The sequence below is a fragment of the Bolinopsis microptera genome, chromosome 10 (assembly GCF_026151205.1).
Source record: "Bolinopsis microptera isolate Bmic1 chromosome 10, MBARI_Bmic_1.0, whole genome shotgun sequence".
Taxonomy (NCBI): domain Eukaryota; kingdom Metazoa; phylum Ctenophora; class Tentaculata; order Lobata; family Bolinopsidae; genus Bolinopsis; species Bolinopsis microptera.
Window position 1 is genome coordinate 8,273,946 of NC_087081.1, and position 16,086 is coordinate 8,290,031.

At 39.3% G+C, this 16,086-nt stretch overlaps 1 protein-coding gene and 1 non-coding gene across 2 annotated transcripts; one reads left to right on the plus strand and one right to left on the minus strand.

Moving 5' to 3' along the window:
• The first annotated feature begins 664 nt into the window (after positions 1–664).
• On the plus strand, positions 665–1,837 carry LOC134821577 (uncharacterized). The gene is made up of 3 exons (XM_063832279.1): positions 665–773; positions 878–1,644; positions 1,805–1,837. The coding sequence occupies exons 1-3, from the start codon at positions 665–667 to the stop codon at positions 1,835–1,837; spliced, it is 909 nt and encodes a 302-aa protein (XP_063688349.1).
• Positions 1,838–12,324: 10,487 nt separating this feature from the next.
• On the minus strand, positions 12,325–12,407 carry Trnal-caa (transfer RNA leucine (anticodon CAA)). The gene has a single exon. It is a non-coding gene; the product is annotated as a tRNA-Leu (tRNA).
• Positions 12,408–16,086: the final 3,679 nt, after the last annotated feature.

The window sequence follows — 16,086 nt, forward strand, 5'->3', positions numbered from 1 at the left end:
TGACCCTGACCCTGACCCTGACCCTGACCCTGACCCTGACCCTGACCCTGACCCTGACCCTGACCCTGACCCTGACCCTGACCCTGACCCTGACCCTGACCCTGACCCTGACCCTGACCCTGACCCTGACCCTGACCCTGACCCTGACCCTGACCCTAACCCTAACCCTAACCCTAACCCTAACCCTAACCCTAACCCTAACCCTAACCCTGACCGTGACCCTGACCCTGACCCTGACCCTAACCCTAACCCTAACCCTAACCCTTACCCTTACCCTGACCCAGGACCCTACCCTAACCCTGACCCAGGATCCTGACCCTAACCCGATCAATTGACCCCAGTGTAATTACATGGGGGGTCAATTGTCGGGGGGTCAATTGTCGTACTAAACCCTAGATTTCGCGACAATTGACCCCAGTGTAATTACATAGGGGTCAATTGTCGTCGGGGGGTCAATTGTCGGGGGGTCAATTGTCGGGGGGTCAATTGTCGGGGGGTCAATTGTCGCGGTACCCAGAATAACACTCTCAGTTCTCACTTCCCCTACGTAAATATAGCACTCAATAGTACAGCAAACCAATCGTCTAACTACCAGGACAGGTTCAACGCCTCTAGAGCAGTAGATGGGAAGAGGACAGGTGCTCTGAATAAAGGCAGCTGTAGTATGACCAAGTCTCAGACTATGAACACGTGGACGCTGTGGCTACCAGGGGGTAGACTGGGAGTGATGTACGGGGTCAAGAGTGTGGTGATATTCAACAGGAAGGATTGTTGTGGGGGCGGTTGCACGGAGCGGAATGGCTGGAGGATGAGTTATGTGGTCGGATAGCTCATGTGGAAGGTAAAATACTCTACAACATACCGTGTAACTCTACAGGGGGTTGGATTACCGTCAGACAGGAGAAAAGAGCTCTGACACTGTGTGAGGTTGAGGTGTATGTGCAGGAACAGGACTCCACTCCAGAACCTCTGATAAACGTGGCCCCAGCAGGACGAGCTTACCAAACATCCACAAGTTTAGGGGGTGAGGCTAGCAGAGCTATAGACGGGTTAACCTTCACCCACTGGAAGGGAGACTCGTGTACACTGACACAGCCTGGTAACAAGACCCAGTGGAGAGTGGATCTGGAGGGATGGGAGGTGGGGGTGAAGTACCCGGTGGAGAGAGTGGTGATGTACAACAGAGCTGATAGTAAACAGGAGAGGATCAACAACACTGCAGTGTGGGTCGGAGACTTCCTGTGTGGGACGATAACTTACAAGGAGGGAGAGAACATGTACTTTGTAGAGTGTGGAGGGAGGAGAGGGAGCACAGTCTCACTAACTCTGGACCAGGGTATCTTGAGTGTGTGTGAAGTTCAGGTTGTGATGAAGTCCAGGAACATTCCTCGCATTCCTACCTACACTAACGTGGCACTGGGACGAGAAGCTAGCCAGGGACACAACAGTGCAAAGAACGCAGGGAGAGCTGTGGACGGTAACACAAGTGGGAAGATTCGGAGTAACTCCTGCACATGGTCGGAGACCAGTAACTCGGGTGACGGCACTTGGTGGAGAGTGAAGCTTGATCAGGGAACTGTTGTTAGGTCTGTAGTTATCGTCAATAGAATGGATGCTTTCTCTCAGCGCATTAATGGCGTTCAGGTAATGTTCCCAGTAAAATAAAATGACTTAATTCATCGCTGAACAAAAATTTGACTCAAAATATTATTATTGAAATGATCACAAGAATTATTTGCAAATGTAGCTCAGATCTAAACAAATGTACACATATTGTTCCGAGGTAGATGTTTATCCTTTACAGGTCTGGGTAGGAGATGTGGAGAGGTCTGGGTAGGAGATGTGGAGAGGTCTGGGTAGGAGATGTGGAGAGGTCTGGGTAGGAGATGTGGAGAGGTCTGGGTAGGAGATGCGGAGAGGTCTGGGTAGGAGATGTGGAGAGGTCTGGGTAGGAGATGTGGAGTACGATGAAATGAGGAAGATGTACAGAGTACTGTGTGACGGTAAAGAAGGAAGAGAGGTGACAGTGAAGAAGGAGGGTGAAGGAGTCCTCACTTTGTGTGAGGTAATGGTGTTGGAGGTACAGGAGGAGGGGACTGAGGTTATGGATGAAGAGGACTAGAGGGATCTATTGTTATTGTATTGAACAGGAGATATTGTAATATTCAGATTTGTTTTGAATATACTTGTTTTCTGATTGGCTGGTTTTGTGTTACGTGGTTGGATTTTTTTCTGATTAACTGTCGGTATAAATCTGTTGTATGTCACCTTTTTTGAGGTCGTATTTGCGCAATATTTCTATTATCAATGATTATGCCAAGTCATCGTACTTGGTTGCAATTTGCATGTGAACGATTTTTTTCTCCAGGAATTATTGAAAAAAAAGTCGCCCTTTACTCCTTTAGTTTGAAAAATCTCACCATGGAGTAATGTAACCGGTACCTAAAATAATAAACAATAGTTTCCCTAAAATTATATAAACAATCTTTCTAGAATCTATATTTTACGACAGTTGTCATCACTCATTAGATCTCGGAGACCCTTCCGAGTGTACTCCTTTTTCAATGGGGCTGGGGTAACACTGTTTCCCACGTTCCCCCTTAAACCCAGAGTTTTATCCTCAGAGATCATTGGGGTCGTATCACAGCTAGATGCTTTTTCTCCTATCTTATCACCGACACTCAGAATTTTGGACAACCTTCTTGTAAAACCACCCAGTTTACTCACGTCTTGGACCTCATTTTTCTTTCTCGCCTTGTTTTTTCGGTTTTTTGATAATTCCAATCGTGAAGCAGTAGGAGCTGTGTCGGTGGATTTCCTGTAGGCGCCTGATCTGAAGCTGATGCCAGATAAACGTTTATTTTCAACTTTATGTTCTGGATCCAGATCAATATCCATTAAGTCCATGTCCGTGATAGATGAGTCTGAAGAATCACTGCCGGACGATAGACAAACATCGTCTGAGAAAGAATAAGAAATGAGGAGGTAAGAATGCAGTTATTACATGCTGTTATTCAGATGATGCTATTGCTGTCAAATGCAGAGGGATCTCTCTGAGTTTGAGCCCGACTTGAAACCCAAAAAACTGCATTCAAACACTTCGAACATGGATTAAAATGCGTTCATTCAATTTTAGGAGAATGTTTGGTACAATTTAACAATTTTTGTAACAATGACGAAACTAAGTTGTAAAATTTGAATACAATTTACAAATCAACATCCACATTTATATTATAGTATTATAGAGGTATTTTACTCAACAACATCTATTTGAAGCTGATGTATAGTAGTTACTGAATTCATCTAAAAAATATGCCAACAGGTTTTTTTCATTGAAACTCTATTACATAGTCTAAAGAAGTCCTCTATGGGTTGAGATTGTCAAAATTTACTTTGGTCGATCACTTTTGGGACGAAATTAACCCTATGGGCTGCAAGTAAAGATGTGGTTTTCGCGGAAAATTACGATCTAGCCCCATCCTAACGAACCACCTTCCACCATTTGGGGATATTTTCTTGTAGGAACAACACCAGGCAAGGCTCCAAGCACTTTGATTTTTACGTGGTACCATTATAGACCATGCTAAAGCCGATAGTTTCACCTAGCCTCGATCTTTCACACGATAAAATTTTACCCCTCAGGTGGTTTTGAGCTGAAATATCTTCTTACTGGTTTAAGCTACGCTGATGGGTGTTGAACCCTAGTCTTAAGCATAAAATTCCCTACTTCTTGACGTATGGACACCAGTCAGACCGAAAAACTTCTTCCCATCGATAGCAAAATATAGCGTTTAGTCAAAATTATACATATTTTCGAATTTGCTCACGAATTCCCATTTTTGGGTGTTATATCTAATCCTAGGGGCTTTGACACCTTTCAGACAACAAACATTTAGTCATGTGACTGCCCTGGAAATACAACCGAGAGTACAGCAAAAACGGATCACCAGGGATCTCGGTAGGGTGCCGGTTATGTGGCTCACCAGCAGTTCCTACTGGGTCATTTTCGTAAGTGCTATAATACAGGATGGCCTTTTTGTCTCCGTAGCTCTGGCTACCGACCTCTGCTGCTAAAATCGCTTTAGAATGTGATAGATAGGAAGTTTAGGCATTATCTCTGCTAAAAGTTTTTTGGTATGGAAGCTTTAACTACCTGTGAGGCGACTTCTGTGAACAGTGCTTTACTGTAAAATGTTTATAGGACCCTCCCCTAGTTGGAGACCATTATCGGGGACAAAGATCAACCAATTTGATCAAATGGGGACGGAAACTGTTCGAGTATCGTCCAGAGTAACTGGTGGTTGTGGTAAAATATCAAAATTTTGTTTAGGTGGAAGCTGAGGGCTAAAAAACATGTAGTCTCATTTTTTATTCATCACCCGTTATGGTTACAGTATATGTATGTAACCATAGTAACCATAGTAACCATACTAGCAGCTAGTGATACCTATACTGTAACCACAGTAACCATACTAGCAGCTAGTGATACCTATACTGTAACAATAGTAACCATACTAGCAGCTAGTGATACCTATAAGTATACACTATACTGTAACCACAGTAACCATACTAGCAGCTAGTTATACCTATACTGTAACCACAGTAACCATACTAGCAGCTAGTGATACCTATACTGTAACCATAGTAACCATACTAGCAGCTAGTGATACCTATAAGTATACTGTAACCACAGTAACCATACTAGCAGCTAGTGATACCTATACTGTAACCACAGTAACCATACTAGCAGCTAGTGATACCTATACTGTAACAATAGTAACCATACTAGCAGCTAGTGATACCTATACTGTAACCACAGTAACCATACTAGCAGCTAGTGATACCTATACTGTAACCATAGTAACCATACTAGCAGCTAGTGATACCTATACTGTAACCACAGTAACCATACTAGCAGCTAGTGATACCTATACTGTAACCACAGTAACCATACTAGCAGCTAGTGATACCTATACTGTAACCACAGTAACCATACTAAAAGCTAGTAATACCTGTACTGTAACCACAGTAACCACAATATCCATAATAACCATAATAACCATACTAGCAGCTAGTGATACCTATACTGTAACCATAGTAACCATACTAGCAGCTAGTAATACCTATACTGTAACCACAGTAACCATACTAGCAGCTAGTGATACCTATACTGTAACCATAGTAACCATACTAGCAGCTAGTAATACCTATACTGTAACCACAGTAACCATACTAGCAGCTAGTAATACCTATACTGTAACCATAGTAACCATACTAGCAGCTAGTGATACCTATACTGTAACCATAGTAACCATACTAGCAGCTAGTAATACCTATACTGTAACCACAGTAACCATACTAGCAGCTAGTGATACCTATACTGTAACCATAGTAACCATACTAGCAGCTAGTAATACCTATACTGTAACCACAGTAACCATACTAGCAGCTAGTAATACCTATACTGTAACCATAGTAACCATACTAGCAGCTAGTGATACCTATACTGTAACCATAGTAACCATACTAGCAGCTAGTAATACCTATACTGTAACCACAGTAACCATACTAGCAGCTAGTGATACCTATACTGTAACCATAGTGACCATACTAGCAGCTAGTGATACCTATACTGTAACCATAGTAACCATACTAGCAGCTAGTGATACCTATACTGTAACCATAGTAACCATACTAGCAGCTAGTGATACCTATACTGTAACCATACTAGCAGCTAGCTATGTTACCATAGTAACCATACTAGCAGCTAGCTATGTTACCATAGTAACCATACTAGCAGCTAGTTATGTTACCATAGTAACCATACTATAAGGAGGTAGCAATGTAACCATGCTTTAACCTTTTAACCATACTAGCAGCTAGTAATACCTATACTCTTATACTGCAATAACCATAGTATCCACACTACTTCTTTTCATGCTGCGACTATGACATGGCCCCATGGTTGCTGTAATGCTGTATACAGGGCATATGGTGGCCATGTAGTGACCGTATGGTGGCCATGTAGTGACCGTATGGTGGCCATGTAGTGACCGTATGGTGGCCATGTAGTGACCGTATGGTGGCCATGTAGTGACCGTATAATAGTGGCCATGTAGTGACCGTATGATGTCCATGTAGTGAACGTATGGTGGCCATGTAGTGACCGTATGGTGGCCATGTAGTGACCGTTTGGTGGTCATGTAGTGACCGTATGATGGCCATGTGGTGACCGTATGGTGGCCATGTAGTGACCGTATGGTGGCCATGTAGTGACCGTATGGTGGCCATGTAGTGACTGTATGATGGACATGTGGTGACCGTATGATGGCCATGTGGTGACCGTATCATGGCCATGTGATGACCGTATGATGGCCATGTGGTGACCGTATGATGGCCATGTAGTGACCGTATGGTAGTTTAAATCATATTGCAAATGATGCCCGTTAAGATCAGGCCGCATCAGGGACAAAAGGAAATCGCGGCATGTACTGGATCGCAATTTTTCCCATTCTTTGCGACAAATTTTATGTGTCGTCTGTTTGGCTTGTCGCAGTATCGCGATTTTTGGGCAAAATAATCGTGATTTTCTTTTGTCCCTGGGCTGCATCGTGCCTGAACGGAAATACACATGACTTGGTATAAATATATTTTCGTAAAGGATTGTAAACTTCATGACCGTATCCAAATTTAAAACGTTTAATCTACAAGATTGGGCCCCGAGACTCCCGAAGTCTCTCATAAGTGTACGTATAAAAATTAAGCAGTCAATAAACATTACTACTATTTTATATATAAAAATTGCAACGAATCAACTGGTCGGCAAGGTTAATGATTGTGAGTTACACACTTGTGTGCACACAGCAGCTGATAAGGCATGTAATGTGTAGTAGAAGTAGCGAATTGTTGGGATTGAGTTGTCGGCGAGATAGCTTAATGGCCGCATAGCACCTGACTGGTTTTCCGGAGGTCGTGGGTTCAATTCCCGCTCTCGGCACATCTCACCCCGACTTTTCATGAAAACGTACTACCTTACTGCCTTGATTCAGTTAGCTGAACGAGAATAGACCTTTCTGACCCACCAGATGAATTATATGCTTGCATTATTATTTAGTTGCAACCTTGGATTCCTTGGAGTCCTTGGATTCTGGATTCTTCGGCTACTTAAAACATGGCATGAAATACGGCTGTGTCTAGAATCCCATTCCCAGTAAACATTACTACTAACTAGATCCCCGGCGCGACTAAATCCCCATTTGACTATATTAGGGCTAAGCAGGAGGGGAGTCCCTGGCTCTTTTATTGGCGCCAATTTAATTAGATACGAGCAGCGAGAACCATCACTTTTAGGTGAACTTAGTAGATCTTGTACTTGATGAGGTGACCTCCTGCGCTTGTGTTTTGGCGCTCGCCAATAATTCTGACACCCTGCTGTATCTGCAAGTGTGTTTCCTGGAAACGCTGCAAGATCTTCCAGCACAGACTACAGCTTTTTCTTGTTGGGGTGACCACTAGATTGTCTTGGTAAGGGTCCAAGTAAGCAGGTACTTAGGAAGCTTGGTGTTTGGCATTCCATGGGGACATGTCAAAACCAGCACCTCAATGTACGTGCTCTTTGTGAGCCAATATGCAGCGCATCATATATAAGCCATGTGCACAATTTTGGGGTGGAATGCCGTTCAGTGATCCACCCATTATTGGCATTGCTGTTCTTGTCGGACGCTGCCCGACTCATCATCTTATCGATGAAACGGTCTAGTAGCCGGGCCGATGGAGGGGGTGCATGCGGAGGGAATGCATGCTGTGCTATCTCTAAATCTTATTTAGTCGCCTCTATAAATAACTCCATTGTTACACGTTGATTTCATGATTAATTTCAGCCCTCTGACATACAGCCCTTATATCTATGTTAAGATATACTATGGTTATGTTAGTAGCCTATTGTTCGCAGTTCGAAATATCACAGCTCCCAACCCAAGTATTGAAACATGCTTGGTTTGTTTTGATTTGTTACGATTCTAAAATTGTATGGTGTCGTTTTTGTAATTTTCTATTTAAGGCATTTAGAGGCAATCAGCTTTGTTGCAGGTCAATACACTATTATTAGATGATTATCCTACGGGAGCATTGTAAGTCACTACGCGGTTCTCTAAAAGCGATATACAGTTATACTCTAATCATAGACCAAACCAAATAAAGGGCTTTGGAGTTCTATGTTTAGACTTGTAATCAAACTTAGCCGTCCGACCTGTCCGTTTTGACTGCACTCTCTCCTTGTCTGATGATATAATAATCAATACGTACAACTTAGCTTAACTATATATAGTACCGTTTACTTAAGGTGTACGTTATATCACAAAAATGAATTTTTAAAGGAAATTTCAGCAAAAATAAATAATTTTATTGTGTTTGAAATCTCATCGTCAAAGCATGCTATTATTTATTTTGATGTCAAGATGCCCTTTCTTACGAATACGATTAAACTTAAACATAAAGAAGCTTGGTCGACGAGCGTGCTAAATTCATACTTTACACTGCAGACATTTCGAAATTTCTGTAAACGGGCATTGGGCAATTAAAACCATGCTATGTCAAATTTCATCAGATCTCGCGTCAAAAAATTTATTTAAATAACCTATTAATGTTTATATGCGATTTCATAGCTTCATAAGCACCATTGTGCAATGTGCATACTGCATTGACGATAATGCAAAAAGTTCGCCTACGCGTACTATATGAGTATATGTGACGATCGAGCAAGAGAGCTGTTAGAGCAAATTTACTAATATACCTTCGTCAGTATAACTATAGTTGAAGCTCTATTATAAAATCAGTAACTAGTAGTGGGCGTACTCGACAAAAATATTAAGTGGTTGATGTTTAAGCCGCTCAGTTGATAAATGGTGCCCATCCCAAAAATTTGTTAGTTTTATATACCAAGTTATTTTATCATAGAACATTGCAGAATAGTCTATTTACCTAAGTTGTTAATGTTACTGTAATAATTATTGGAGGGATCAAGACAGTTATGTTTTAGCCATGCTTCCCTTCCCATCAAAAGTCAAAACTAAAACAGCTGAACATCCTGCACTTTTTGAACATCCTCGATTTGCTTGAATCTCAAAAATGGCGAGCTGTAGGTCAGATTCACAAGTTTTAATTCGATAATTCAGTGCTACTCGGAATCGCACCATCGGCTGTCATTCGTTCTATCTTAGTCGGTAATATTAGGGGGGGGGGAGGGGAATTATGGGTGTTTAAAATATGGACTGTTATAAATATGGTTCTATGGCCCGAAAAGAACCAAATTCGACCCCCCACAATTTAACTGCAACTTTCCTTTAGTGAAAAAATCTCAAATCGAAAATATTGATACATTTTTTTTCGCAATTGTAACCACATTGCCGCTTTCACGCCAAATTAAACATTTTTTTCATTAGATATCCAATTGAAATTGTTAAGATCGACATGCCCACAACTGTGGAAAGAAGAATTAATTTTAATAATCAGAAAAACACAAGTAGAGAATACTTTTTCTTTCTAGAAATGTTCCCAGATAGTTCATTATTCTTATTATCAGAATAAATGGCAAGTTGATAATGCATCGATTTTATTATTATCGATATTTGGTTTAAAAAATATCTCTCACGGTTTTTGCGGAAGTTTGTGTTAAAGTTGTTGCCGTGGGGCGTGGTGTCAGTAAAATGTCAACCGATATATATTATACTTATATCGTCTCGCTTTATATATAGTAAGATAGCTAGATGATAATAATATTATAGTTTGCAGAAATTAAAGCTTATAATAAGCTTATACACACAATGTGTTGGAATCTATTATTGAACACTCTGCCAGCTACCTCGATTATGATCACATCCAGCTCAAGTCTCAACTTGTAGCCCCAGTCATCCTACCTATTTAAATATATATAGAAATAGCACGCGAACGTGTCTATCGTGAGGCTTGTATTGGTAGTCCGATAATCCGTTTAAGGTGAATCGAGTTTGAGGGCGGTGAGTTTGTTGTCTGTCCATGATCACTTAACATTCTTTCAGGAAACTCAGTGTAAGACATTAAGCTTATAAGTTATTTGTTGTGCTAAACTCAACAATCTTGTAAGGCAAAGTTATTTACTGCGCTGTTGAATATTCCAACCTGAAAATGCTTAAAGGGTGCATATTTTGGCGAATTGGTCAGCCTGATTGTGGTGTTTTTTTGTCTCCAAATTTGCATCATACTATAATAAATCTAAACATGTGCAGAATCACACTATTTGCAAAATATCAGCGCACCTACATTTTACCTTGCTCCTTAAAAATATATATATCATTTGTCGTCTTTGCTCTTTGATTAATTAGTTAATTTAACAGCAAATTTCAAGAGTAAAGCACAGAGATATGATAAAAACAGTGTTTTACTTATTTACTAACACTTAATTACTAAACAAAGACCCAAAATTTTTGGGCTGTTTGAAACAACCTTTACTTATAGAAAGTATGTATTATCAATTGGATGTTAACGCCCAATAATCAATAATGTATTTGGAAATGGTAAAGTTTCAATGACACGTAATGTTATAATAATTGTTCTTTCCATGGAAAACATCACTGTTTTAGAAGTACACGTTTCTAAGAATTGACGACAAAGAAACGAGCAGAAATCGTGGGTTGTTCTCAGACTATAACTCTATAATAAGTATAATAACAGTTACATTTCTCTCTTTTTCGGCAGTTATCAGAATCTTTGTTTAACACCGGTGGGAAGAGTGGCTGGATTGACTGGGATAGGTGGGGGTGGGTTGATCAATATGTTCTTATCCTCCTCTTCTAGCCCTGACATTAATTAAGTTAATTAAGTTAATTAAGTTAATTAAGTTAATTAATTAAGTTACGATTTGTTAATTTCATGTAATATCCGGATCGGAACATTTTTTATTACTTTATTAGTCACATTGTCTAATGTTTCTGGGGCAAAATTTATCCTGATAAGAGCCTTTTCCTTGTCGCAATAAACGGGAACACTACAAATTTTGCCCCCGAAACGTTGTTCATTTCCTCAGAACTGAAAAAGTAAATAATTATCATTTTCCTTCCTGCGAGGAAATGAGATTAATTAAAATCAGAAGCTTGTTCCCCAGAAGGCTGTCAGCTTTGCTCAAATAATGTTGTAATGCCTCATTTGTCATTTGCTGCTTGATTAATTTGACCCAAGCCTGGCAGGTTGATGATAAAACTCCATGATCGCCAATGATCAGTGAGCTACCACTGAGTGGCGCCTCATGTGCAGTTGAAGATGCTCACCTTATAAAATAATAAGGTAGTGTGGCCATGCTCACGCCTCATGCCAATGCAATTAACATCTGTATTGATATCCGACAGGAGTCCGACAAACGGATGATAATTAATCACTCTACACTCGACTGTCACGTGACTTTTTCAACCCGTTCTCTAGCTGGCCTTGAACGACTATTCGAAACCCTAACCCTCTTATCTGATCCCAACCCTAACCCTAACCCAATCCTTAACAAAAGCATATGCTGAAACCCTAACCCTAACGAGAAATTAGACTAACTTCCTTATACGGTCATATCACGTGATCGAGACAGTTTTTCGCCTATATCTCGTCAGGGGAGCATTTTAACCCTATGTCATGGGGGTGATTCGGAATCAGCGTCCGAAAATACATCGATTGAAGTTGGTTTCAACTGTCGGGGGCCTTTTTAGAACAATCTCGAAGATCGACTGTAGAGTGATTTAGTACGTCTCCCGACAAACTGTTAACATCAATCTAATCTTATTGATGTCTGTACCTATATGAGTGCTGCTCTTCAGTTTATTGTACCTTATATGTAAGATATTAACATTGCCTTATAAGGTAACCGTAAAGTTACCATAAAAACATTACCTTATATGGTATTTTTGTACCTATAAGAGTGCTGCTCTTGAGTAGGTTGTTGGTGACACTCAGACCGGAGAAGGCTGACAGTGCCTGGGGTCCTGGGGGCATTGCTGAGCCGCCCGGCATTAGTTGGGATTTGTATAGGTCTTTGCAAACCTGTGACGATGAGGAATGCATTAGAAACAACTACGAAGATTTCCATTCACTGGATAGCCAGTTACATGGTAACACCCGTCGCTCATGATGCTTGTGCAAGCGTGAGGATATAGAAAATACATTAGAAATTAATTTATAATATGAATGCCGTCCCTATTTCGTAACAATAGTTATACCTTATAGTTTTGCAAACATTTTATATTTTACTAGCGGGTTTTTAGTATATAATAATAATATATTGACGTAAATCAGTTTTCAAAAAATAAAAGTTGTCAGAAGTGGGATTTGAACCCACGCCCACATTCGTGGACCAGAGTTTGAATCTGGCGCCTTAACCACTCGGCCATCCTGACGTGTTAAAAGGAGATCTTTGCTAATTTTATACTGCTGAATAGAGCCTGCGTAACTTTATCATTGTTTCTATACATGAATTGTGAGTAGCTGCAGATATCTAATGTCATTACCTTATGGATAATATAATGTTGAGCTTGAACACTATGTAGATTGCAAGATACCACGAGAATTATTTTTAGAAATACTATACTATTCATAAATACAACTATTTATAACTTCACTTAAACTTAACCCATCTTAAAGCCTTCGAAGTCGTATGATATCTGTAACCAGTCTGTCAGTTTATACTCTTTGGTATTATAAAAGTCGTCCACGAACTCCACTCTTGACATAGTAAAGTTTATATTTTACTGACAATTAGTAGTCTTTAATTAATTAACAAAGCAATTAATTTAATTTCTTCAATTCCTCAACATGACAAATACCAACGAGCTGTGCCTTTTTCATATAGATCCTTTTGCGGAATTTGATTTTGTTATATTCTGAGTAAACATTGTCAGTCACTAATCAGTAAGACACTAACGTTAATAGTCACTAACGTTAATATTCACTAACGTTAATAGTCACCAACTTTAATATTCACTAACGTTAATAGTCACTAACGGTAATAGTCACTAACGTTAATAGTCACTAACGTTAATAGTCACTAACGGTAATAGTCACTAACGTTAATAGTCACTAACGTTAAAAGTCACTACCGTTAATAGTCACCAACTTTAATAGTCACTAACGTTAATAGTCACTAACGTTAATAGTCACATACGTTAATAGTCACTAACGTTAATAGTCACTGACGTTAATAGTCACTAACGTTAATAGTCACTAACGTTAATAGTCACTAACGTTAATAGTCACTAACGTTAATAGTCACTAACGTTAATAGTCACTAACGTTAATAGTCACTAACGTTAATAGTCACTAACGTTAATAGTCACTAACGTTAATAGTCACTAACGTTAATAGTCACTAACGTTAATAGTCACTAACGTTAATAGTCACTAACGTTAATAGTCACTAACGTTAATAGTCACTAACGTTAATAGTCACTAACGTTAATAGTCACTAACGTTAATAGTCACTAACGTTAAAAGTCACTAACGTTAATAGTCACTAACGTTAATAGTCACTAACGTTAATAGTCACTAACGTTAATAGTCACTAACGTTAATAGTCACTAACGTTAATAGTCACTAACGTTAATATTCACTAACGTTAATAGTCACCAACTTTAATATTCACTAACGTTAATAGTCACTAACGGTAATAGTCACTAACGTTAATAGTCACTAACGTTAATAGTCACTAACGGTAATAGTCACTAACGTTAATAGTCACTAACGTTAAAAGTCACTACCGTTAATAGTCACCAACTTTAATAGTCACTAACGTTAATAGTCACTAACGTTAATAGTCACATACGTTAATAGTCACTAACGTTAATAGTCACTAACGTTAATAGTCACTAACGTTAATATTCACTAACGTTAATAGTCACCAACTTTAATATTCACCAACGTTAATAGTCACTAACGGTAATAGTCACTAACGTTAATAGTCACTAACGTTAATAGTCACTAACGTTAATAGTCACTAACGTTAATAGTCACTAACGTTAATAGTCACTAACGTTAATAGTCACTAACGTTAATAGTCACTAACGTTAATAGTCACTAACGTTAATAGTCACTAACGTTAATAGTCACTAACGTTAATAGTCACTAACGTTAATAGTCACTAACGTTAATAGTCACTAACGTTAATAGCACGAGTAAGTCTATCACTGTTCCACCCAAAGTTCTCGTGCAACTTCTTCTCGTTACAGTACACTCTGACAGTAGGTACGCAGGCTATACTGTACGTGTTAGCTGTCTCCAGATTCTCATCTACATCAATCTGAAACACAAGTATAATTATTGTAATCTGATCTTCGTGGGACCCCTGTATATTAGGGGTCCCCATTGTCGGCCCCCTGTTTTAATCAATGCTGAAGAGTGTTATAGTGATGATGATTGATGTGGTGATAGCGTGTGTTGGAAATTGCTCAAAAACAAAAATCCTAATAACCAGTTAGCGACTTCCTCCGATTTTTGAATATTTTGAATGATTTTGGTCGAGTTTCGATTGTTCTCGATTGACAATATTTTCCGGGAATGATTATTTCCCCGAAAAGTCTGGACACTGGTAACTGATAATATAAATATCCCGCAAGGGTTGCCAGAGTATTATATGACTATGAGGACAATATATATATTACGCACCAAAGTCTATCAGCGCACATATCACATTACACATTGTTTCATCCAGAACCGGAAAAAACTATAACAAATAATACCTTGGCTTAGTTATTATCGTGGATCGCCCGTAGCACTCAACAGTCAAGGTATTATTGTATTTTTATCATCGTATAAAAATAAAGTAATTACGGCGGGATCATAACTAATTTGATGCACGATATCACGACAGGCCCTAGGAAAGTAGGAATCTCAATAACCAGCTAACAACTTCCTCTGATTTTTCAATATTTTGAATATAGTTTTGCTATTTTGGTCACGTTTGGATTAATATTGTCCTGGATTATTTAATTACATGTCATATAGGCAAATAAAGTAATAACAGTGGGACAATCATTTACATTTTTCTTTGCTTGGTTGTGTCACGTTTGAAAGAACTTGTTGATCAAGTTTATTGATGTACATATTATATATATATAATTAAGTCGGGGTTAAATTTTAATACTGGCATTGAGCCAACCAGGTTGCTCGGATAACTTCACATTGTGATGGTTACCATGGTTACCATGGTTACCATGGTTACCATGGTTAGTGGTTACCATGGTTACCATGGCTACCATGGTTACCACGGTTACCATGGTTGCAGATGATCACAATCATGCCTTATAAGACTATAAGTATAAATGGAGTGGTCTAGCTTAGTAGCAGGTCTATAATCATAAAATAATCCCTATCAAATCTCGGGGCCGTAGCTGGCTAGAAATACAATTAATGATTGAGGAACAAGAGCAGACAGGGGTAGGAAGGGTTAAATCATGATTGAAGATAAATGGAATGATATGAAGATTACAGTGGAGTGGTGGTACGTGCTTACTGCTTATATATGTATTAATAGTGTGGTAACCATGGTATTTGTAACCTACATGGTAACCATGGTAACCATATTATAGTATTAACCACATAAATTAACTCACTTAATCTGACAGTTGCGTCTGGACAGTTTGATTCATATTACTTCGTGCAGTGGTTATAGTAAAGTACTAAATCTAATGGTTTCAATGTGAAGATGACCCGATTATTCCATATAAGGAGATACCTTTCTCTCCAGAGATCCTTTAGAAGGAATTGCTGGGAGAGAGGGAGCCCTTACTATGGTTACCAGTACACCCCTTCACTTCCAGCTTATATCGTGAATTACTTTTGTGTGTGAGAGAGAGGGGTGATCGATGGTGTAGTGTATAAACTATATGGTAACCGTGGAATGCTGGGCTCTTTCTCTCAGTCCTGTTGTGTTATGTATAGAGGGAGTATTCGGTATCAGAGGGTTTATACTATTAGTAGTGGTATTTATACCTTATAGCTACGGGGGTGTGTTAATGGTATTGGTATACCAGGTACTCACTACTCACTGCTGATTGCTCGCAAGTATTTGCAAACAGTAAATTAG

Excerpts from the sequence above, each read along its gene's own strand:
- LOC134821577 (XM_063832279.1), top strand. The coding sequence starts at position 665 with ATGACCAAGTCTCAGACTATGAACACGTGGACGCTGTGGCTACCAGGG. Across the intron at positions 774-877 it reads ATTCAACAGGAAGGATTGTT|GGGGTTGGATTACCGTCAGA; the intron begins GTGGGGGCGGTT and ends GTAACTCTACAG. Across the intron at positions 1,645-1,804 it reads AGCGCATTAATGGCGTTCAG|GTCTGGGTAGGAGATGTGGA; the intron begins GTAATGTTCCCA and ends TATCCTTTACAG.